The sequence below is a fragment of the Oryx dammah genome, unplaced genomic scaffold (assembly GCF_014754425.2).
Source record: "Oryx dammah isolate SB20612 unplaced genomic scaffold, SCBI_Odam_1.1 HiC_scaffold_2, whole genome shotgun sequence".
In the NCBI taxonomy this organism is placed as follows: Eukaryota; Metazoa; Chordata; class Mammalia; order Artiodactyla; family Bovidae; genus Oryx; species Oryx dammah.
Genome location: NW_024070186.1, coordinates 41,725,657 through 41,750,240, shown reverse-complemented (window position 1 = coordinate 41,750,240; position 24,584 = coordinate 41,725,657). Strand labels below are relative to the sequence as shown.

General features: G+C 36.3%; 1 protein-coding gene across 29 annotated transcripts in view; it reads right to left on the bottom strand.

Moving 5' to 3' along the window:
* MBNL1 (muscleblind like splicing regulator 1) overlaps positions 1 to 24,584 on the bottom strand; it is a 220,388-nt gene that overhangs the window by 136,828 nt on the left and 58,976 nt on the right. For 19 of the 29 annotated variants that reach the window (XR_005719952.1, XR_005719957.1, XM_040235160.1 and 16 more), the window contains exon 2: positions 21,329 to 22,314. The exons of 6 other annotated variants lie outside the window; for them this stretch is intronic. Coding sequence is in view for 20 of the 23 variants with exons in the window: in XM_040235160.1 (XP_040091094.1) it covers positions 21,329 to 21,502 (174 nt within the window). In the remaining 3 variants the exon portion in view is untranslated. 4 more of the 29 variants (XM_040235168.1, XM_040235197.1, XM_040235151.1 and 1 more) reach the window with 4 other exon arrangements.

The following is a 24,584-nucleotide window of genomic DNA, read 5'->3' as shown; positions in this document are numbered from 1 at the left end:
CATAATTACTCCACTCTAACCCTTAATGAGCCTGAAGTACTAAATTTTTAATCCCTCCTGATGATCCTCTTCAAAGTGGATAAATGGAGGTTTCCCCTCAATCGAATACTTAATTGGTAGGACTACTGGCATCGACACACAGTCTGGATCACTTCTGACTCACTAGAACTTCTCAATTCTTTTTAAGGTAGCTCCTGTCATACAGCTCCTAAAAGATTTGTTAAAGGGAAGAAATAATGAGCAAGTGAACAAGTGGTAGGACCTAGGCATTTATACTTTGGGGAAGCTTGGATTCTCTGTTCTGCTTCGGTTGAAGACTTGTAACAGCATAAAGGTTTCACACTTGGAAGACAAAACCTTTTGGTTTTCCCTAAAATTAAAGTGTGGAGAATTTTAAAAGCATCAGAGTCACATGATCTACTGACAATATCACGTGTCTCTGTTATTATTATTAGGTCTACAATAAAAACGACAGTTACTATAGTTGCAGTCTGGACCCCAGAATGTTTCCCCACACAAGAAACACCAACATTAATCAGTGCTCTTCTCAGTATCTCAGCAGAGTGAAAGAAAAGGAAAAACAAACAGTGATGATATTGCTATCCTGGTGGTATTGCTTCTCCCCATGTAACCTCTGAAGAATAAATTAATACTGTTCTATCTACGTGTGATACTTTCCCAACAAATCACTCTTACTAACAGTGAGTTAATATTGTCACAAGAATAACTGTGTATTGTGCCACTGCTCTGACCAGTTACCATTCCCCTCTGAGACATGGGCTGTCCATACAACAATCGTTATCAGGAAGCCCAACCGGGTCCTCAAGTGCTGGCTGCACAAGATAACATACAAAACACGGCAGAAGTGCAAATAAAGGCCTGCTCAAGAGATTTACATCAACAGAACATAAACAGTCTATTAGGGCACCAGAGCAATTTAACTGGATGAGTCCTACCATAAATGAAGGGTGCCAGATTCCTTAGAGAAATAGTTTAAAAAGAGTTATATGTCACTATCCAACAAAAGCCCTAGTACATTTAAAAAAAAATCTCTAATGAATTGGAAAGCACATAAAATCTGCTCACAATTATTAGTCATGGTCAGGAAGAAGAAACATTGCTTTCAATTCACTGAACACCGAATGCCAAGGACATTCAAATCACTGTACATAGAGAGGTGATGAATGTAAGCTTCTCCTTCTTAAGGAGTTTGTCATCTTGTGGCAAAAAGAAACATGAAAAACTTAACTATAAAATCAGGTATAATGTGATTTATTCTGTAATGCATGAAATGGTCAGAAAATGTAGAGAAGAAAAGTTATTCATGAAGTATGTCTCATCTGAAAATCACTGTATAATGAGGGCCTCTTATGAGTAAGAGAAATGAAAGAGAACTAGTAACTCACCTGTCAACTGTAACCACAGGTTGACTTCAGATGCAAAAGTTTAACTAAAAAAATCATTCTATAAAAATCAATTGGCTATATAGAACATAAAATACAGGATAATGTGTATTTTATGATATTAAATTGTATCCAATACATCCTTTTGTTAGTAAATTTTGGTATAAAGTTAGGTATCTTTTTTTTTTTTTTTTTGGAGAATCTACTATTAAACAGAAAAACACTGTAAACCTTTAATACTGCCAGTAATCAAGGCATCATGTTAGTCAAGAATGCACCTTGATGGCAGTTACCAGCACCAACTCGACCTTAATTAATAGTGGTTATCAACCAAGTGTATCATAGGCTATTTTCACAAGATGAAGACAGCTTATTCCAGTTTTTGCTATAACTAATTGACTAGTCATATTTAAGGGTCCTGGCAATCTCAGGATCTTCATGAATATGATTAAACTCTAACCTTACTGGTGGCTCCTCAGTTTCCTAATCTAAAAAGCAAGTGGATTGCAAGACATCATTTCTAAAACTCTTCTAACTGCAATCCAAAGAATTTATGGATCATTGGAGGTCAATGTTGAAAGTGATAAAAGAAATTCTGTCGAAATATCATGCAAAACCCTTGAACATTCCATGAACAATCTTTTAAAATGTAAAGAGAAAACAAATCTTAAATGTAGGCAAGAAAATGTCAGGTATTTTCAAGGAAAAACCTAGCACCTTAAGTTTTTATTCTTGAAATGTTACAAAGTTTAACTGCAGTGGAGGCATGACTATTGAGTGATTTGCCCCGACGAAGTGTTACTATAGTAAAAATGCAAGTGGAACCCGAGATGAATCTCAATTTTCTTTCAGGTTACTACTTGAACAATGCTAGAAACACTTCCAACACTACAAATAAAAATAAGGTTAGTAGGTTATTTTCCAAATTTTAAATATTAACCTGATACTGATAAATCATAATAATCACGGGTACTTAACTAGCTAGAATCTGTAAATGACTGTGGTATCTTTTTTTTAAAACTGTATTTTATTTCTTTTCTTCAAATTGACATAATAGCTACTCATGGCTTAGAAATGAGATTTACAGGCTGTTTCTTCCAAATATCTATGTAGTAATGACAAACCCAGCGATTGGAATCCATCAAGTTCACATGAAGCACTGTCACTGGTACAAAAGTTGCTGCTGGACAATGCATCTTTTCAAACCACTGAGAATAGAATCTGTAAATCCACAAATGAATGATTTTCTACCAGTCAAGTCCTGTGCCTACATGCTAAATCACATCAGTCATGTCCAACTCTCTGCAATCCCATGGACTGTCGCCTGCCAATCCCTTTTATCCATGGGATTCTCCAGGCAAGAATATTGGAGTGGGTGGCCATGCCCTCCTCTAGGGGGATCTTCCTGACCCAGGGATCGAACCCGCATCTTTTATGTCTCCTGCATTGGCAGGTGGGTTCTTTATGATCAAGTCCTATTTTCACTCAAATGCAGCTTAGAACCACACAGTGGGAGACACTTGAAGCAACTTGGTAAACTTAATTTCCTATTGAAGTTAAGACAACATTCATTAAATAATTGGAAATGTATGAAGCAGTATCCTTTTAAGGAGTTTTGTTATAAGGCAAACACATTTTAGTGATTAAATCACTTTCAGAATGCTGGCAACTTCAGATTTCATTTTTCTTCCAATGGTGATCTGTTTTTCTGGAGAACAGTTACTAAGAAAAATATTTTTCAGCTAGTCATAAGAATGACTTCCTTAGAAGTCCTTTACTTTGTACTATTAAACAGTCTGGAAAATTGCTTGCTTGACTCATTCATGCTGTCAAAATATACTAGAGGCTAAGGCTGACCATCAATTTTCCCTGCTTCCTAGAACAACACATACAATTTATGCATGAAGTTCTAAATGGCATTTGGACTTTTAGGATCACTTTCATGTCTTGAGAGTTTATAAAACTATATCTACCAGGCTAGTCTATTCATTTGCTATGCCTAAGGACTGCATCTAAAGTAAGAAAATTTTGTTCATTTAAATCCATGATCAATTAGAAATTCAAAGACAAGATATTAGAATTACTTCAAGATTATTATATTTGCAATTACTTGGAGATAATGAGATGAAACAGAATATGCAAAAATACAAAATGTTTTACAAAAATAAAATAATTATGAAGTCAACTAGGTCATCACTAAAACTCCACATTTGTTAATAAATATTATAAGAAGCTTAAAAGTAGCATTCTTTTAAAAAACTGTCTATTTTAATGTAATAGAAGAGATATAACAAAATAGAAGATACATATCAAAACTGAAACTCGCTAATTACAATTCTTTTTTTTTTTTTTTTTTTTTAGGGATAAAGAATGTTATTTAGAGAGAAAAGAAAAATTTTTGTATCCAAAAGCTAGCAGGGACATTAATGAAATAAAGTGACTCCACTCCACGTTCTAACCATAAGACATTAAGAAGGTGAGGTTATTTCACTTTTTTAAAGTCATGTTTTCAAATTTATTATTGTTTTTTAGTTGCTGAGTTGTGTCCAACTCTTTGTGATCTCATAGACTGTAGCCTCCAGGCTCCTCTGTCCATGTAATTTGCCAGGCAAGAACACTAGAGTGGGTTGCCATTTTCTCCTCCAGGGGATATTCCCAAGCCAGGGATCTAACTCAATGTCTCCTCCTTGGTAGGCGGATTCTTTATCACTGAGCCACTGGGGAAGTCCTCTCAAATGAATCCACAGTACTAAATCAGAAAGCAAAGTCAGCTCTATATGCGGAGTCTGGATTATGTGAAGACTTCCAGATGATTTTATTGTTGGAAGAAAAATATATCTTCTATATGGATTCAGAAGTCGTGGCAAAAATACTACACTCCCTGAACCTCTTAGTAGTATTAAAAGACTAGCTGTTGACCAGGAGCACAGAGCTTTTGAAAATATATATCTGGCCATGTCTCTTGGTTTAGAGATTCCAGCTGAGTAGATATAGATGGTGGGGTAAGTGGCAGAGGTAGGAAATATATATATATATATACTTTCCAGGTCTTTTTTGCTTTGTGCAGAAAGTCTGGGAAAGTACCTAAGATGCTACCTGGCATACAGCAGGCATGCCATGTCAGCTTTTGACTCACATAGAATTAAGTGGTTCCTGAAACCCAGGTTCGATCCCTGGGTCGGGAAGATCCCCTGGAGAAGGAAATGGCACCCCACTCCAGTACCCTTGCCTGGAAAATCCCATGGACAGAGGAGCCTTGTAGGCTGCAGTCCATGGGGTCGCAAAGAGTCAGACACGACTGAGTGACTTCACTCACTCACTCATTCACTCACTGTTAGTCTGGTGGATCACTAAGCAAGGGAAAGGTTTGGGGCTAGCAGGTATTTGTAGCAAAATGGTCCAACTGGCACCATCTCTTATACACTCTCTACTTTCAGTGCTGAGGTTTCACATTTCTACTGTTAAAGTTCCAAACTGGCAGGTCCTTTGAGGTCAGAGTTTTAATAGGCATTTCCAAAAAGCCAGTCGTAATTGTTTGCATTGCTTCATTTTACAAAAATCATATGCTAGGCAAATAAACCAGAAGTGACAAAAGGTTAGAGATCAAAAAGGTTAGAGATCCAAAAACATGGGGAGAAAGTGGTCCTCTTTCAATCATCCTGAAGCAAACAAATTTTGAAAAAGTAAACACACTTAAAATTTGAGGCTATAATGTGACTAGGAAGGATTAATATGGAATGCCTTTATTAACCTGGAATTACTATCATTATCAGTATTTTAATATTTTTCCAATCTAATATTTCTGCAAGAAATGTCTGTCTGTGTAAGTGAGTGAGTCAGTGAATGCACAAGCGCCTAGACTGTTGATAGTATCTGTAGAAACTTGTCTGCTGGAAAATGTTTCTTTAACTTTGGTTTGGCTCCTACCTTGGAGCTGATGGGAAATAAAAACTTTTCCATGGATTAGAGCCAATTGAGCTGCTAAAACAAAAGGTAACATTCATTAGAGGACCACGGTACTATGATCTCATTCTGAAGGTTAATTTTTTTCACATTAAGTATAGACTGTCTGAAGTTCAGAAAATTCAAACAATTAATGTCAAGGAAAACAAGTAAATATCACCTCATTTTAAATGTTATTGTTTACACAGACAAATATTTTTTAGCTAAGAAACATGAAATAAACAAGTAGATAAAAAAACCTCAGTTGATTCCCAGCTTACTCATTTAGCTTAATTTTCTCTCTGCAATATCCCCCAAATTTCAGCACCTACACACACATACACATTCCATTTGTTTTTTCTACATATACCCAATAACACATGGTTTCAATATGAAACCATTCTTAGAAAGAAGTGATTCTTTCTCAATAAAATGCGAGCATCCAAGGGTGTTAGCTCCTTTGATTTTTAAACAAAATACAGGGGGAAAATCCCAGCACTTACACATCTGCTAACTCAATATAATTGACCATTTAATGCCAGGAATGACTTACTACACAATTTTTGGCATCTTCTAAAAGCTGAAAACAAATTTTATGATCTCTACCCTCAGAGGTCCTCCTGTACTTTTTCTTAATTGTTTCACAACATGTTAAAAGCCTAAATAGGCAACTCAATTAAACAGGCTACAAGCATCTCTTTCAAACATATTTGATCCTCTTTTAACATCAAGTAATGCAATTAACTCATTGCCACATACCAAATCAATACACAGCATAAAGAATGGGCAATAATCAATAGCCTTAACAAGAAAGAAGTGGCATGGCTCAATAAATCAAACAGTAAATACACAACTCATATTCTGAAACCAAATATAACAAAATTTACACCAACTGCAAAGGAAAACCCAGAGCTGGTCACAGGAAACCACTAAGCTATACTAGTCCAGAAAAGACAATAATATCAGGGAGCTGGGGTACTTCTCTCCATTTGCTGCAAAAAGTATATATCCTTATTTCTAACCAAAGTGAAAAGTTTCAAACTTGTGAATTAGGCCAGCACGTTTTAAATATCTTAAAGCAAAAGAGAACATTTTCCTGGACTAGAATGGGACTCCTATCAATTCTGAGTAATATAAAAGGGGGGAAAAACAAGGATGTGATAAATGGAATATCTTGGATATAAATGCTGCTTAACACTTCTTAGGGGCTTCCCTGGTGGCTCAGAGGATAAGATGTCTGCCTGCAATGCAGGAGACCCGGGTTCAATCCTTGGGTTGGGAAGATCCCCTGGAGAAGGAAATGGCAACCCACTCCAGTACTCTTGTCTGGAGAATCCCATGGACAGAGGAGCCTGGTGGGCTACAGTCCACAGGGTTGCAGAGTCCGACGTGACTGAGCGACTTCACTTTCACTTTCACTTTACACCTTTTAGGACGTTAAGGGGTAGATGTTTCACCAACTAAGTACTTTTATACAAATATAAAAAGAACAAAGTAGGGATAGAGCAAATCATGAAAAACAGACTTTAATACTTAACCCTCTAGTCTGCACCGGTACTTTACTAAATAAACATCAATTTTATTTTTGAAAAAAGTCCAAGGTAAGTCTTTTAGGAAGAAATTTACATAACTAATACACATTTGAAATATCAAATGTGAATTATTCATTTTAGACCAACACAGAGCTAAAGAGGCATTAGTGTCAAATGAAATTAAATTTGGAATGCTGGTTACAACTACTTTTTCATTCATGGATACCTGCATTTAGGAAATGGCTTTTCAGGCACAATGATATAAACAATGACTTATTAATACTACCCCAATGAGCTTAAGGGGCTTCCCATTTGCTCAATGGTAAAGAACCCATCTGCCAATGCAGGAGATGTATGTAGGTGCAATCCCTGGGTTCAGAAGATCCCCTGGAGAGGGAAATGACAAGCTACTCCAGTATTCTTGTCTGAGAAATCCAATGGACAAAGAAGCCTGGAGGGCTACAGTCCATGGGTTCACAACAGAGTCAGACACGACACAGCGACCAAGCTACAACAACTACAATCAGCTTAATGTCAAAGGGCACACGTGCTAGAGGTTAAGAGGTGTTTTCTCTTGATAACAGGTAAATGAATAAGCTAGTATGCGATAATGCAGATAAAAGTCGCTTTTAAATTTTTAAATCAAAAAATGCGTAAGTACCTACAGCACAATATGCAAAATAATGAGACGTCTCTTCTGACATAGGGAAGTTCTTCTTTTAAGGGGACAATAACGTGACCATATTCCAGCATTCAGACAACAACATCATGAACAGGTACTAGGCATGGAGTGTTTACGCTGCTCAAAATGCTGCACGGAGTGATGTACATTATATAAGTGATTTCCCTCACAAACTTTCAAAGAAGGAATCATTAGTCTTGTTTTATAGAGGAGGAAACTGAAGCTTAGGGAGGTAAAGTGATTGGCACAAAGTCACTAGGAAGCGACTGATAGAATCAAACCCAGACCCAGCTGCCTTTATAGTTTTGGCGCTTAACCTGGTCTTACTCTGTCATGAAAAGTTTTTTACTTATATACTTCTACATATGGTTTTTTGCAATTATTATGCAGATGCTACTTTGATTAAAAATTCCAGGGTAGCATTGGGACCAAGTAAAAACTATCTGTGGCAACTTTACTCCTGGCACCAATATTGATTTGCTATAAAATATTACTGTAAATTTCATCCCAAGGGAAAGAGTATAGAGGCCAATCTGCTGCTGCTGCTGCTAAGTCACTTCAGTCGTGTCCGACTCTGTGCGACCCCATAGACGGCAGCCCACCAGGCTCCCCCATCCCTGGGATTCTCCAGGCAAGAACACTGGAGTGGGTTGCCATTTCCTTCTCCAATGCATGAAAGTGAAAAGTGAAAATGAAGTTGCTCAGTCATGTCCGACTCTTAATGACCCCATGACTGCAGCCTACCAGGCTCCTCCATCCATAGGATTTTCCAGGCAAGAGTACTGGAGTGGGTTGCCATTGCCTTCTCAGAGGCCAATGTAGACACTCAGAAAACACCAAAAAAAGAAAAAACAAAAAAACCTGTCACTAAAGCAAACTAATGAAGAAAATGCCCAGAGAAACGAAATCAAAGGACAAGGAAAACCACTCACCTTTCCCTGTGATCAATTTGGTTCTAAACACAAAATAAGTTTGACTTATATACCAAGTGCGAATTTATATCAGTTCAGTTCAGTCGCTCAGTTGTGTCCGACTCTCTGCGACCCCATGGACTGAAGCACACTCCCTGTCCATCACCAACTCCCAGAGTTTACTCAAACTCATGTTCATTGAGTTGGTGAGGCCATCCAACCATCTCAACCTTTGCCATCCCCTTCTCCTCCCGCCTTCAATCTTTCCCAGCATCAGGGTCTTTTCCAATGAGTCAGTTCTTCTCATCAGTTGGCCAAAGTATTGGAGCTTCAGCTTCAGCATCAGTCCTTCCAATGATTATTCAGGACTGATTTCCTTTATATACGAAAAACAATTTTGGTAAAAACGTATCTAACTAGCTGTTTGAAAAAGCTGATATATTCAAGAAAATGGCCAAAAGGCATTAAGCTTCTAGTCATTTAAGGAAAGCTTCCTTGTAACACCAGCTCTTGATGTTAAAGGTTTTCTCTTCCCTTTTGTCAAAACGCTGTAGGAGAATAATTATATATTTCTCACAGAGCATTTTAAATCATATAATGAAATTAATATTTGAGATACTTCTTTCAACAGTTCAATGTAAACTAACAATTACTTCAGGAAGCCCAGAAATTTGATATTTTTAAATCCATGTTTTTTCTGAGTGTAAACATGCTCTTTTTACAACATCATGAACAAAATGCAAACAGTGATTCTTATATTTAGTTATTTTTATTTCAACTAAAAATAACTCAAAAGCCTTAAAACCAATGTTGTGAGCGACTTTAAAATTAACTATTCACATGAAAAAACTTTCCTCTTACTGGACACAAGTACTATGCAAATATACAAAGAATCAAATTAGCTACTAAAACATTATTCCAAGCTAAGTTTTAAAACACAATATTAAAAGTTAGCACAAACACTTAAGTGTGACCTACAATAGTAATTTGTCAAAGAGGTGGGTGAATGGTTTAATCTAGATTTCAATTTCATATAGTACAATTTTAAGACTTCAGAAAAATTTAAGCAGTTTTTTTTGTTTTTAGCATTATTAAAAATGCCCACTGAAACATAAAATATGAAGAAGGAACTCTCACCCGTTTACAAAATAGTGTCGCGTGGTTCTATGAATTAGAAAAATAACAATTATAACTTCTTGAATAAGAAAGTATAATGTAAACAAAATCATAAAGATAACTATGTAACAAAAACCTCTTTATCTGGTGTCCTGTACTTCACTTCCAAGCTTTGTCTTAGAGTACTGAAATTTTTGTTTTTTTGTTTTTTTCCCCAAAGCAGCCGACTTTGCTTTCCTAAACTGCTTCCAGTCTGGCATGATTATTAAAACTCTTCCTGATCTAAGTTTTAGATTCCTGATGCTATCAAACTCCCAGTTAAAATTTAGTATAAATTTGCCATTTTAAATTAAAAAAAAAAAAAAAAACTTATTAGCAATTATTCAGGGATTTTTTTTTTTCTGAATTAAGTAAAAGTGTGAGTAAGCATGTTTTAAAACATGCTCAGAGCAGGCCAAATGTGGAGCTGAGAAAACCTACTGCACTGGCTTGCAGAATGTGTCCAGGAGTTTGGGAAAGGCCACTTCTCCTGGACTAGGCCCTGGTGAATTTGCACAGCCCCAAACTGAAACTTGAAATATATTTTTCCCATTGAAAGCATTTAACAAAAGCAGTTGGGGGTCCATGAGACTAATATTACTTAAGATGTATGTATGTTTTAAAAAGTATAGTTGTCTTAAATTCAGGTAACTACAGTTTCTCAACAAATATGCCTAAGTATATATGTCTGTCACTCTAATATACAGTCTCACTAATAACACTATATTTTTGCATGCGAAAGTCGCTATGCAGTGCTTCAAAACACTGTCAGCTTAAATGAGTTAAACTCAGAGTGAAGGTTGAAGCATAGGCTCTAAAGATGGATTTGCCTGTGTTGGATCCCAGTTTGGCCACTTCCTGGTGGTGCAAATTTGCATAGGTTACCTAATCATTCTAAGCCCCAGCATCTTATATAATCAACAGATGATTATACAGTCAAGCAAGTAAAATTAACCATTTCTGCATATGAGTAAAATTAACCATTTCTGCATATCTCACCTAAGAATCAATTGAATTCAGGTTTATCTTGCTGAATTTTGGAATATGATGAATCATGTACAAATCATTTACAATGTAAACACATTCTACTAATACAAGCATATAGTTTCTCTATAGTTCTGTATAGTTAACCTACTATATGTATGTTATATGTCAAGTTACTATGTCAGTCATAGTTTAAAGGTTTTGGAGAAGCTACTTAAGTAGACTCTACCATGCAAGAACTTGTAATGCAGATGACTCTTCTTCAATGTGGATCTGACTGTTCAGTTTTATCTGAGTTTAAGATGTTTGTTTTTTTTGTTTTTGGAGGTTTTTTTTAAATATATTATTGTTGTATGTGTACATCTGTATTCAATTTATTACTATGCTATGATTCATGGAAGGCAATATCTGGCAATAAAATTTCATAATAGTGAAAAAATTTAATAAATAACATCATGATGATAATCTTTTTCTCATGGCTAGATTTAGATTTCATTAGTTTCCACTTAGTCATGAAGAGATATGAGATAATGTGAAGAAAGATGGTTCATTCAGAATACAGATCTTTCTTAACTGGATTCTTTATAAATAAATGAATTCTTTAGTTATTTCTTTCTTCATGGTTTATTTCTCAGTGGCCTCCCTTAAAGGATAATTGTTTTATGAAGGGCAATGTCATCTACCAAAAAGGAACCTTATTTTGGAAATGATAAATTTGGCCCTCTTTTTCTCCAAAATCTTTTTTTTTTTAACTTGGCCCATTTGGTAAGTTAACACTGTTTAGTTATAAACGCTTCCTGGGATTAAAAGATCTATGAACGATTTTAGAATATTAGATGAGCCAAGGTATTTGAAAGCAAATAATCACCTGAATGCTGTGACATGGAAAAGAATGAATCACAGATGTAATTGATCTGTCACAAGCAGATCCTAAACACTGATTACGTCCATGCCTGTGCGTAAAATTGAAAATGATAGAAAAGCTTCCCAGCTTTTCTAACTTTAATTTTTCATGGTTTACTTTGCATAACTTACTCTCAACTATTAATAGCAGATGCTTCTTACCTATCTGAGAACACACATACACCCATGGCGGATTCATGTCAATGTATGGCAAAACCAATACAATATCGTAATCAGCCTCCAATTAAAATAAATAAATTTATATTAAAAAAAAGAACAGCCTGGACTTAAGTATATGTGATTCTGAAAACCAGAAGCCTCTACCCCATGTCTGAATTTAATGCAGAGAGACAAATTCTAACTTAAGGTGCCTGGGGTCCTATGGAGTCTTGAGAAAACAGTTTTGGACCTGAATAGTGAGTCTCAATCAAGTTAAAATATATAAACATTGCTGAACTGAGAAAGCATTAGAAGAATCCTTCTGGGCCTAAGATTGTGATCTGGTGTTAAAATATAGGTGGTTTCCAATAGACCAACAGTGATGCAGGAACAGTTGCTCAAGGCTGGTGGCCTGTGGCTATGGGAGCTCGCTTACTGGGGATTCTCTCTAGTTCTCTTCCCAACTGTGGTCTTGGAATTAGTAGTTGTGAGAAGGAAGAGAGGGAAAAAGGAAAGATAAACCACTGGAGACATTTCTCTCTCTCTTCCTTAAGTTTCTCTTCCACCGACCCTCCAACTGCTATTGAGACGTTCCCCTCTGAACCCCACCACCACCACCTAATACACTGGTCTCCCTTTTAGCAATCTGTCCCTGGAGGGCTGTGTTTTTAATATCTTCCTCTGACATACCAAGTGTTTAAGTTACACTCAAACTGTGAAATTCCCATCCCCTATCACCTCCTAAACATCTTTGTTCTCATATCTGCTTCTTTATTGCTGACCCCTTGACTATATCCTGTGATACAATGGCCAAAAAACGTTTTTTTAATCTGATATTTTCATTATCCACCTATTTTTCCCTATTTTTACTGGTAATTAGAAAGAAACGGTATTAAAAACAAAGCTATGCTTTGGTAATTTTAGAAAAAAAAAAAAAGAGAATGGGAGAAATTTGTTCTTTAATAAGAAGTTCCACAGTGAAGCAGACTCAGGACCAAAAACTTCTACATTCGAAAAGAAAGCAGGCTGAGTCCTTAGAAAAAAGAAAGGTTACCTGGAAGATATATATCAAAAAAGTCTTCCCACCCTGGGGAAACTTTAGACTACAGCCCCTCATTCCACATTGTCGCTGTTCAGTCACTAAGTTGTGTCCAATTCTTTGCAACCCCATGGATTGCAGCATGCCAGGCTCCTCTGTCCTCCACTTTCTCCCAGAGTTTGCTCAAATACAAGTCCATTGAGTCGGTGATGCTATTTAACCATCTCATCCTCTGCCTCCCCCTTCTTCTGCCCTCAATCTTTCCCAGCATCAGAGTCTTTTCCAATGAGTTAGCTCTTTGCATCAGGTGGCCAAATTACTGGAGCTTCAGCTTCTAAAACAGACCTTCCAGTGAATATTAAGGGTTGAGTATTTCTCAAATATTGAATAACCCTCATTCCATACTCTGTCTGTAGTCCCTATGATTCTGAGCCACTGCCTTACTGAAAGCCAGCTCTGGGGCAGAGCAGGCCAAATATGGAGCTGAGAAAACCTACTGCACTGGCTTGCAGAATGTGTCCAGGAGTTTGGGAAAGGCCACTTCTCCTGGACTAGGCCCTGGTGAATTTGCACAGCCCCAAACTGAAACTTGAAATATATTTTTCCCATTGAAAGCGTTTAACAAAAGCAGTTGGGGGTCTATGAGACTAATATTACTTAAGATGTATGATGAGATGGTATTCATAGTGCTTCTGGGGAGCCTCCTGGGTTTAATTAATAATCAGAATTTCCAGGGTACTATTTGTACTGGACTATAATTCAAGCATCCTATAGGTTACTTAGGCTTCCCAGGGTTGGACTAATGACTTAACCACACTGCTTCTGTGAGAAAATGCTTTCTAAATGATTAAAACTTTGGAATATGGCATTTTTTTTTAATACATTGGGGGATAGCTATATGGTTTACACAGTGACCACTTATTTAAGATGATTAATTCAAAATGTTTTCCTACATGGCCATACATTTAAAAGAAATATATCTGAAAGTTGGTGGCAGCATTCTTGCTGCCATTTTGTGTTCACTTATTGATTCATTTGTTGACTTAAAATATAATTGCTTTTGAGTATCTATTGCTTTAGGCCCAATGCTGCAAATCTGTCTGATACATTAATTTTTATTCTAAAGCACTGCTGTTCAGGTGTTTTCTTTGCTGAATCTTTGGGATGTGGATATATAAATTAAGAAGTAATGTTTTACAGGAAAGTTGTTAAAAGTATAGGCAGTGAAATTAGGTTACCAGGCTTGGAGTTCACCTTTTACTGGGTGAATGACTTCACATATATCAGTTAACTCCTCTATACTTCAGTGTGACCGTAAGAGGAATGGCAGTGATACTGGTAACTCTTCAAAGAGTATTTGTGAGGACTCAATACTATGAAAAAATTAAAAGCACTGAAAACACCAACCATCACAGAATGATTCTTAATAAAAAATAACTGATTTTATCTTGCTTCATACAGAGTAAATAAGAGTAATGTATATCTGCAGAAGAAGCAGAAACAGGGATCAGAGTAAATACAGATTCTTTTGTCAAAATCATTTGAGACCTGTTTTTCATGACTTAAATATTTATAACTGGAATATAACAAGAATGTAGGTTATAAATATTTAACTGTGCATATAAATATGTACTGGCAATAGGAAAAATAATAAAGCAAACAATTTTTTATTCTGCATTAGTAAAAATCAATCCATTTGTATTATGATATGCTAGATTTTATTGACTAAATACATCATGATTTGAAAGGGAAAAAAGAAAAAACAACTCTCATTAGCTAGGACAGGAAAAGTGATGACAGGTTTACCAAGATAAGAAGATACAAGTTTCTCTTCAGAAGTGATCTCTCTTCAACAATTCCCATACCCAGGTGCTTTTCAGAGGGGTTAATTGATTCTGGAAGTTTTCTAGGAGGAAAATAAATCTCTCTAACTCTACCATTGCAGTGACTGGCCTCCTGAATATCCATTTCCCTCCTCCTACCTAGACTACCCAGAGGCATGGTTTCAATCAGGGCAACAGTTAAGAATACAGTTTCCAGCCCTCCCTGCTACCAGTAAGAAACTAGGATAAATCACTGGGCAGAGCTTAAAAGACTTTTGCTAAAAAGAGCCTAAGTGGACCAGGCAGTGGCTTTTTTGCCCATGGCTCTTCTTGCTTCCTAGAATGCAGAAATGATGGCTGGAGCTGCAATGGCCATCTTACGATTTTTAAATAAACCTATGGTTGGAAGACATGTGCTCCTTGGGACCTAAGAGTGAAGAAATCTAAGTTCCAGTGACTGCAGAGTCATTACATAGGCCTGGATAAGCTACTGAAATATAAATTCTTAATCTGTTTATGCCTTGGGCTTCCCTGGTGGCTTAGTCAGTAAAGAATCTGCCTGCAGTGCAGGAGACCTGGGTTCAATTCCTGGGTTGGAAGATCTCCTGGAGAAGGAAATGGCAACCCACTCCAGTACTCTTGCCTGGGACATCCCAGGGTACCAAAGAGTCTAACGTTAAAGACTAAATGACTAAACCACCATCACATGATAGAGGACAGGTTTCTCTGTTACTCAATGTTAAATGTAGTTCCTTATGGACAAAATGTCTAAATGATTTCTATATGACTCTAGAGATAAACGTAAAAAGGGATCTCACCAACAGTTCTTATGTTGGGCATGTAAGAATCTGTAAAGAACTTGGGGATAAAACAAGAATAATACTGATCAGACATGGCCAAGGCTGAAAGGTATTCAAGAGCAGGCCTTTCAATCAGATACTAATGTGGGGGTTATAATTATTAGAATTTTTCAAAACAAGTCCTTATAATACAGAAAGTTTTCTCTCTAACAACAAACCAAATGCTATCTCAAAGTTTAAATCTGTCAAAAATGTACCACAAGACTATAAGTAACATTGTAGGTGATGTGCATTTGATGTTATTTATATAGGAAAAATAGTATTAAAACTCTATAGTTGTTTATCATAAATAAATTTTGGAATAAGATGTCCTCACCAAAATTACTCTTGTTTATAGTGAAATTCACCAAGAAATCTCTACTCTAACAATCTTGTTATACTTTAGGCAACTAAGTATTTCTAACAAGCCTTTTCAGTTGCTTTTACTGAAGCTTTGGCATATTATTAACCAGCATCTGGGGAGGGAGATGGGAGGAAGGTTCAAGAGGGAGGGAATATATGTATACCAATGGCTGATTCATATTGAGGTTTTGACAGAAAACAACAAAATTCTATAAAGCAATTATCCTTCAATTAAAAAATAAATTAATTAAAAAAAATAACCAGCATCAGTGCTAAATTAAAGACTGTCTACTTAGTTATCCATTTTCACTGACATAATTTTTGGCCTTGTTAACATAGAAATTGCTGCCCTATCTACAAGCACAAAATGTGTTTCTGCTGAAGTTAAAAAAAAAAAAAAACACACACACACACTTCAAAATTTGCTCAATAGGATCTCTTTGTAAGAAAATAAGAAGCTTTGTCTAAGTCTGTGGGAAGGCAGAGACATTGCTCAGCATGAAAGGTAACAGATTAGCGATGTTGATAGCTGAAATCCTCTACTTATCCTTGGCAAGGAAAATGACAGCATTTAAGCTTCCCAAACTAGGTCCCTAGGTGTCTGCGCTGAGTCTGAGAAACATTCAGTTTCTCACCTCTCGCGTGAACTGGGCGCATGTCACACACTTCCTGAATACAAGATTTACCCCATGCTGCATAGGCTCCTTCAAGTCAGTAACAGCGGTCAGTAACAGCCCTGTTTGTACATGGAATCATTTTGAGGCCATTTGTGGAATCAGACTTTTATGTACGTTCTGAAGTACAATTAAAGTTTGAACTCGATTATAAGTGTCACACTGCTTTAGGTTTAAACTGTTTTTAGTTTTGCCGCACACAAAAAATGAAACAAGATTAAATACAAAAAAGAAAAAACAGAAGTGTACCAAAATCTTATGAAGAAAAAAAAAAGGAGCTCCAGAATTAGTGCCTTACATATCAGGATTCAAAACATGCCTTGAAATTTGTCCAGAAGTTTAAAAATCTTTACCTTTTTAAAAATATTACTCTAAAAAAAGTCAAACCATAGAATATAAGTAAGTAAGTGAATAAAGTTTTAAGTATTACCAAAGCAGCTGCAGCTATTGAGAATTTCATTAAAGAAAGGTTTGCATCAGAGTTGATGATATCACACTTGGCACATTTACAGGGTCTTCTTTATAAAGTTGTGAAGTTTCTGCTTAGAAAATTTAACTTAAACTTTAACATGCTACTCATTGCTACACAAATTATGCTCATAGTCAGTTCATCTCTTAAGTCACTAGAGGGTAACAAGGAAGTCCTGTCAACCTGTCACTGAAAGACACATTGAATATATACCTACAGAGTTACATGTACACACATTATAATACTCTGTCAAAGTTGTAATATCACAAGGCAGGTGCCCTTAACAAAAAAAGACAATGACAACAAATTCTAAGTAAAAGTTATTCCAATTAAGAGCCTACTAGATCAAAGTTTTAATTCAAAAGTAGATGTTTAGCCTGAAACTTGCAGATATCATTTTGTCAGGATTATCAGTTAAATTGGTTTAAAAGACACACAGAAAGATTATACAAGGATTTGGAGCTAAACTGAAGATAAAAACTGTGCTAGCTTGAGACCACTTTACTAGGTCCATTCATGTCTGTCCCCACATAACCATCTAGAAACTTGGTTTATTTGTATTTCTGACTTTGGGTTTTCTAGTCGTTCATTTACCTGTATGTTTACCTATTTGTGTGTCTTCTAATGGCTAACTTTATTATTTCATATATTATGCCATGTCTTCAGAGGCACCTTAAATGCATCTACCTGTGCCCTTGATTCCATGGCACTTCGTAGTAGAATCTGGTCTCTGATGTGTCTATGATAAATTTGATCAGCTGGGCTAACTGTACACACAAACATGTGTAAAATGAACAATGAATTATCTTAAACAAAATTGCCTAATTTGGTAAGAGAACAAGGGACTAAACTTTTCAAAGGTAAAAGAGTTTTGCTAGATTTTTGGAAAACAAATACTAAAGATTATATTCCCCCCCACCCCAACACCTGAAAGATAAATGGATATTTGAACAACGAAAAATTCCATAAGCTATAGTGTATTTCTGCTGACCAGATGAGTGAAAGCTTACTTTTTTGATAATATAAAAAACTTGGCATCACATTGAAATACATCCTGTAGGCCTTCTTTATATCAACTATTTGATTTTAGTTAAGAAATTATTACTAAAGAAAAAAAGTTACTTGCCATTAACTACTCTTTGAATCATTTCTGAAACATAATATTCTAAAAGCAGCTTTTAGCATGGACATTTTCCTTTTGACATATTTCTCTTTTGGTATCCCTTTTATAAGCCATAAGGGGAAGGAAAAAAAAAAAAAAACCCTCTCCAGCATTAAATAAAACATCTTTTCTGATGTTCAGACTACCTAAAGCAATAAAACACTCAAACCTCGAATTCATACACAATTTAATTCTCAACATGAATATACTTTGTTGTAAATTAATACTGCAAGTGCAAAAGCAAAATTAAGTGAGAAAAATGAAACACTTAAAACACATGATTTAATTTATAAATGAGTACTCATTATTATAGCTTTTGTTCTATTTATTGCTATCTTTCTATGTCATGACTTGTTTCTGTACAATATTCCTCATTATTATATATTCCCATTTTATTTAGCAACACATTTACTGGGATACAGAATTCTATGTTTTCATATAGTAAATGCATCTAAGTTAATTATTTAAACTTTAAAATCACCACTATGCAACTAAAATGCTGATTTTCTTTCTATTCCCTTTAGAATATGCCAATTTGATTTCTTCTACATAAATACTTTCTTGAACTGTTCGACTTCTGTTTTTAATGAAATGAATTCTCCTCCTCTCTGTAGAAGTCTGCTATAAACCTAAGTCACCTGGGAGCCTGGCCAAAGTCTGAAACAGCACAGCTGAAGGGTACAGCCATTTCCCAGGGTCCTCTCAGAGAGTATTTGGTTTGCTTTCCTAACTTGCTAAAAATAGGAGATTACACAGGCTACCTCCATCTCAGGGCTCAAGAACTCACAAAAGGCTAGACTATGGATTGGAGCAATACATAGAACACATTTTATTAAAGAAGTCAGGATATTACAAGTTTTCTAAATTCCTTCCGTTTACTCTCCGAAACAAAACAAATGATCCAGCGGTTACTGGCATGGAAACCTCATAATGCTCCCAAATTTCAGAACTTCAGGCATGAGTCACAGAATTACTTTAACTGTTTTAAAATATGTTTTTGATCTATTTTAGCCACAAAGTCAAACACAGGAAGACTACTACCTAAAAGGTAGGATTCTAAATACTGTATCAAGAATCACATGTGTTAGTTACAAACATACACACATATAGATGAAACATGGTTTTTGAAACATGAATACCTAATTAACACATTTCAAAAATTTTAAATTAATTTTTAACAGAGTCATTTCACTAACACTTAAGAAGCTGCTGTCATTCTGGGGATGAAGCTCCACCAGAAATAAATTTGTGTTTATTTTTCCTCTTCTTATTCAAATGGAAATATTTTACTACATTTTAGACGCTATAAATTAAATTTCCATTTCTCTTAGAAAGAACAAAGAGTATGGACAACATTTGCACTGATTAGCTGCTATAACGAGTTCATTTCAAAAGTAAATTTAAAATCTTAAAATTGTTATTTAAAAAAGTCCTTGATGTGGCAGTTGAATCTTGTTAACCACACAGCATGTCATTAAGCAATGCTGCCACTTTGCTCAAAGGGGGACTGTTCTGTGGCCACAAGTGAGTAGCAACTAAAAAAATATTTTGAGAGGGGAAAATAGCAACTGAATTTTAATGTTTCACAATGCTTGCAAATGCCGTGGAGGCAGGTCTTCTGTGAAACCACTCAATGTCACAGCTAAGTTTAATGTCCTTTGTTTTTCAGCTACCAGCGCACCATCCACTGTCTGTGGGATTAAAAATTGGATTTAGTAGTAATTGGGTCAAAACAGGGTTACTTACGGACAAAGCTGGTTATTGACAAGCATAATTAGCCTTTTGCCCCTCGTTTTATGGTCCCAGTCTCTAATTACACCTAAATTCAGTCGGCAGAATTTAGGATGACACACTCACATGGTAGAACTACTGTGTGCCCTTCAGGGATGCCTTTCAAAAAAGAGGGGAAAAAAGGCCCAGGGGTAATTTATAACTTTTGTTTATTGATCTTTAGAACTATGTCATTAAGAACAACCTAACATTATATTTTTCTTGTTGTTAATGCTTTCTTTTATATTCTACTTTGAAGATAATATCCTTGAGTCTTTGGTGAAAACTTTAGCAAAGTGAGCAGCACAAACTGATCAAAAAGCAATTTACTGAAATAGTTAACTCACAACTTAACTCATAACACTGGAGTGAGATATGAGTTAACTTATATGTTAAATACTTCAGTTAATTTTTCCCTATGATATTAAAGAAAGATTTTTATAGCACCTTTTTTTTTTTTGCATCAGACAAGATATGTCTACGAAACCTTCACTTCTAGTATCTGTCAAAATGATAGCAACCTCCTTCTCAAAGTTTCAGAGTGAATTACACCTGCATATTCAAAGGCAATTCAATTAAACCAAGTATGTAGAGAGTACCTAGCAATCTTCACATTTGTAGTCTTGACCTTATACATCAAAATAAAGACACGTATGCTATCTTTTAAAAGACTCACTTTCAAACTTGATACCTGAAATACGAATCCAATGACATTTTTGAATGTCAAAATATACTAACACAATAGCTAACTTTTTACAGTCTGGCTGATACTATTACAAATAAAAAATAATAATAATCAGGACCTAACAGGAAAAAAAACTGCTAAATTACTTCACATTTGAATTTTAGAAACAAAAAAGTCCAATTAATAATAGTACTTTTTATAGACTTTCCACTGATTTATAAAACTCACTTTCAACGAAGTTTATGCCTCTGATAGTATACTATAAGAGCAGTTCAGAACCTTACTTATAGTTATATTTTCCACAAAATGCATTGCTTCTGGCCTTAAAATAATATGCTCATATAATAAAAAGGAAATCCATAATGTCAAAATATTAATATAAAAAGTCTATCCAAGTTTAGCTGGCAAAATCTGCTTTTCTTTTACAACTGTTCAGCACGTTTTCAAACAAGCAAAAACAAACCATCCCCATCTAGCTGCTGCTATAGCCCCATATACAGTCTATGCATATGCTGACACATATATGTATCTATATTTACTATTTCTCTAGACTGACTTAGCCAGTACTAAGTGAAAAAAGTAGGCTCACACTTTCTGCTCTAGAAAAAAAAAATCAACAGCATTAAAGGACAGATAAAAGTTATCATAACAAAGTTTGGCCAGACTTGGCTCTACTGCTTCTCAATAAAGTCCCCCACCCCAACATCATCAATAAGAAGACACTGTATAACTATTAACAAAGCAATCCATAATTCCAAATTCAGTGGACTGCATGTCCATATCCCCTTTATTCATTTATTGCGTATCCTTAAAATAATATAATATTTACTCACTTTCAATGAATCAAAGCAGGCGATTACTCGTCCATTTTCAACTTGGCAGCTTTTCGAAGGATGTGCAAATTTACATTCCGTGTCTGGCCGTGAGCAAGTCCCCCTTTGGAACTCTCTACATACTTCCAGTGTTAGCCATTTTGTGTCCCGAATTGGTGTGACACTAACAGCCATGTTTAGATTTTACAGGTAGTTAAAATTTTCAGTGAAACCAACAAACCCAACCCCCCTCAAAAAAAAAGTAACAACCAAAAAAAAAAAAAAAGAACTGAACTGATAAAACTGTAAAATGATGAAAATGTCCCCTCCAAAATACTTTTCCCCCACTCCCTGCTTTAAAAGTACATGGAAAATTGTGTTCTCAATATCAAGGAAAAGATCTCCCACTAGAAATTCACAGCATGAAACTGTTAATTCAAAGAGGTTTTGGTTTTTAGAGAAATACTAGGATCGTAAGTAGATGAACGTTTAAAAGTAGGGCCTCGAATCAGCCTTGTGCTCTCAGTAACCCCTTCCCAGTGCCAATTTGGAGCCCAAAATGCAAGCATGAAAACGTGGCAGACCCTCTGACACCGAATTTCCAAGCTGCTTTCAGCAAAGTTGTCTGAAAGGGAATCTCCTCACAGCTGAATTTGCAGTGGAGTCTGGTGGTGCAATCGGTATTGATTAGTTTGGCATAGACAGATGCAGCAGTTTAGAGCAAAATCGAGAAAATGATTTTGTTTTTCCTTCTTGATTTCCTGGCAGAAGATATCTTACTTTTTCAGCAAACTTTTCTTTTTAAACTAAAGCAGCCTAGGGCAATGCCAGATACTTAGAGCTTTTTTCTTGATTATAAGTAGAAATGGGGGTGTCTGGGCTAGAGGTGGAGGGTGGATGTGCTGTCGTCACAGTCTAGCTGGCAGCAAGCAAGGCAAAAGCAGAGACTGCTCTAGAAGCGGTTCCAAGCAGCAGAGACGTCAGGAAAGGCACTTCTTAGTACCAACCTGTAGAGAAAAGAGATAGGTTAAGATTTACTAAGTAGCTCTTCACTGATGTCCTAAGACAGTATCACAACCTTGCCATGTGCTACCAGACTAAGTCATATTCAAGCCAGCCTTCCTCTCTCTCCCTCTCTCTCTCTCTCTCTCTCTCTCTCTCACACACACACACACACACACACAGACACACACACACTACTTACAGTGAGGCATATTGCAGCCAGCCATCGTAGATTTATTAAAAAAAGGGGCCGTTTCCCCTTGTGAAGCAATGCATGATAGAGAGATAACCAATCACAGATAGTGTTGCAGCAATATTCTGGGCAGAAAGCCAATAGTGTGGGTTGTCTTATGAAAGGTCGCGCCTGTCAGACGTTCATTACTATGCTATAAGCACAGAAAATGTCCATCAGATGTGACTTATTCCACTGCAAGAGGACGAGCATGTGGGTTTTGAATTTACCCAACATGCAGTTAGTGGACTAAACCATGTTAGTTTCAAAACAGCTTCCCAAACAAGTCCAAGCACTTGAAATCATTACCAGGAAATAAAATGCAAGGTTTAAAAATTGCAGCCGACTTCCAAGCTGCTTTCCCTCTGGCTCTGCGCAGGGACAGGCACTGAACAGCCTGCTCCTGCTGTCCTGACACGTGAATAAAAAAGGAAAGGGGTGTTTACAAATGGTACATTCTCCTGACCTATCCAATTCACTTCCTTCTCCAGCCTAAGTCCTGCCCCTCCACTGAAAGTGGCACTCCTACTGTAAAACTATTCCATTCAGCCCGCAGACACTTTTGTCAATATATCACAGGCAGGCGAGATATGAACAAAAGCATCCTTTATTTGAACATTTTTTAAGCAGAAGCTGAGGTCATGTGGGGGAAATAAGGAGTGCAGTGTTGTCAGTGTGTCTGGCAAATCTGAAGTCAACCTCAAGGGAGAAAGTGATTCCATCGCAGAAACATTAAATATTAAGTGAGCAGTTTGATTTGGGCAGTATGATACATTTCAGAGGTACAAATGAAGCCAGAGGGTGGGGGTTGGGGGGTGAGGGACCCCCTATTGCATAAAGATCTAGTAACTCGGCACTACAAGACCATTCCCTATATACAGCAAGGCATTTTTGCTTTTAACAACTTACTTTCAATCAGAATGGGAAAACTTTCCCCAAAATGCTTAGTAGTTACAGAACAGCATACATATTATTTTTTCCCTTTTGAATGCTACCAAAGGAAGCAAGGCTTCAATAACTCTAGAAGTTTCACACTCCAAAGAGGCAATGACAGTATAATAAATAGTATTTGATTACTTCTTCCTGGGCCAAAAAAGGCCAATGGGCATATAACATATTTATAACTTGGAAATTAAAATACAGAATATGAATATATATATACATACGTATAGATAAAACATGGATACATAGCAGAATTTTTTTTAATTTGTTTTAAGATTAATACTGTCATTTTTAACATTTTTTTAAGAAACTACCAGATACTAGGTTTAGAAAATATTGTAAATTTTTTTTACAAAAAGCCACAACTTTTGAGAAAGATTTTTTTAAAAATTAATACTGATGCTCCAGAAGTATTTTTGTTTTCAAAAAATTTTCTAGTCCTAATTCCTGGTTCTGTAAAAATGAAGCCAAGTTAGTCACAAAATCTAAGACTTATTCACCTTCCTTAATATTTGCTCTGCATTCAAAACTTCTCGACTACCTCATGCTGTGAGTATGTACCACATCTGTGGTCCACATCTCTTTTGTCTCTCTCTCTGCAACCACTACCTCCTTTTCTTTGGGGTCATGCTCAGTCCTGTCCAACTCTTTAGGACCCCACAGAGTGTAGCCCACCAGGCTCCTCTGTCCACCTAACCATCCTGGTAAGAATACTGGAGTGGGTTGCTATTTCCTCCTCCAGAGGATCTTCCCAACCCAGAAACCGAATCCCTGTCTCCTGCATTGGCAGGCGGATTCTTTACCACTGAGCCACCTGGGAAGCCTACCAACATGTCACTTCCTCCAAGACACTATCAAGACGTCACTTCCTTCATCCTCACCCACCCACATATTAACACTGCCTCCTCCCAATTACCTCTGCTCCCCAATCTGTCTGATTTGCATTTATATGACTGACCCATGAGATGGCATGTTCCTAAGGCCAGAAACAATCTTACACATCTTAGAAACCTTAAGGGTCTGGCTTAGCGACGGAAAACAGGGGGAGCCGTATAAACTTTGGTAAATTAAATGATCAATTTTGACTTCAGAACTGCCATT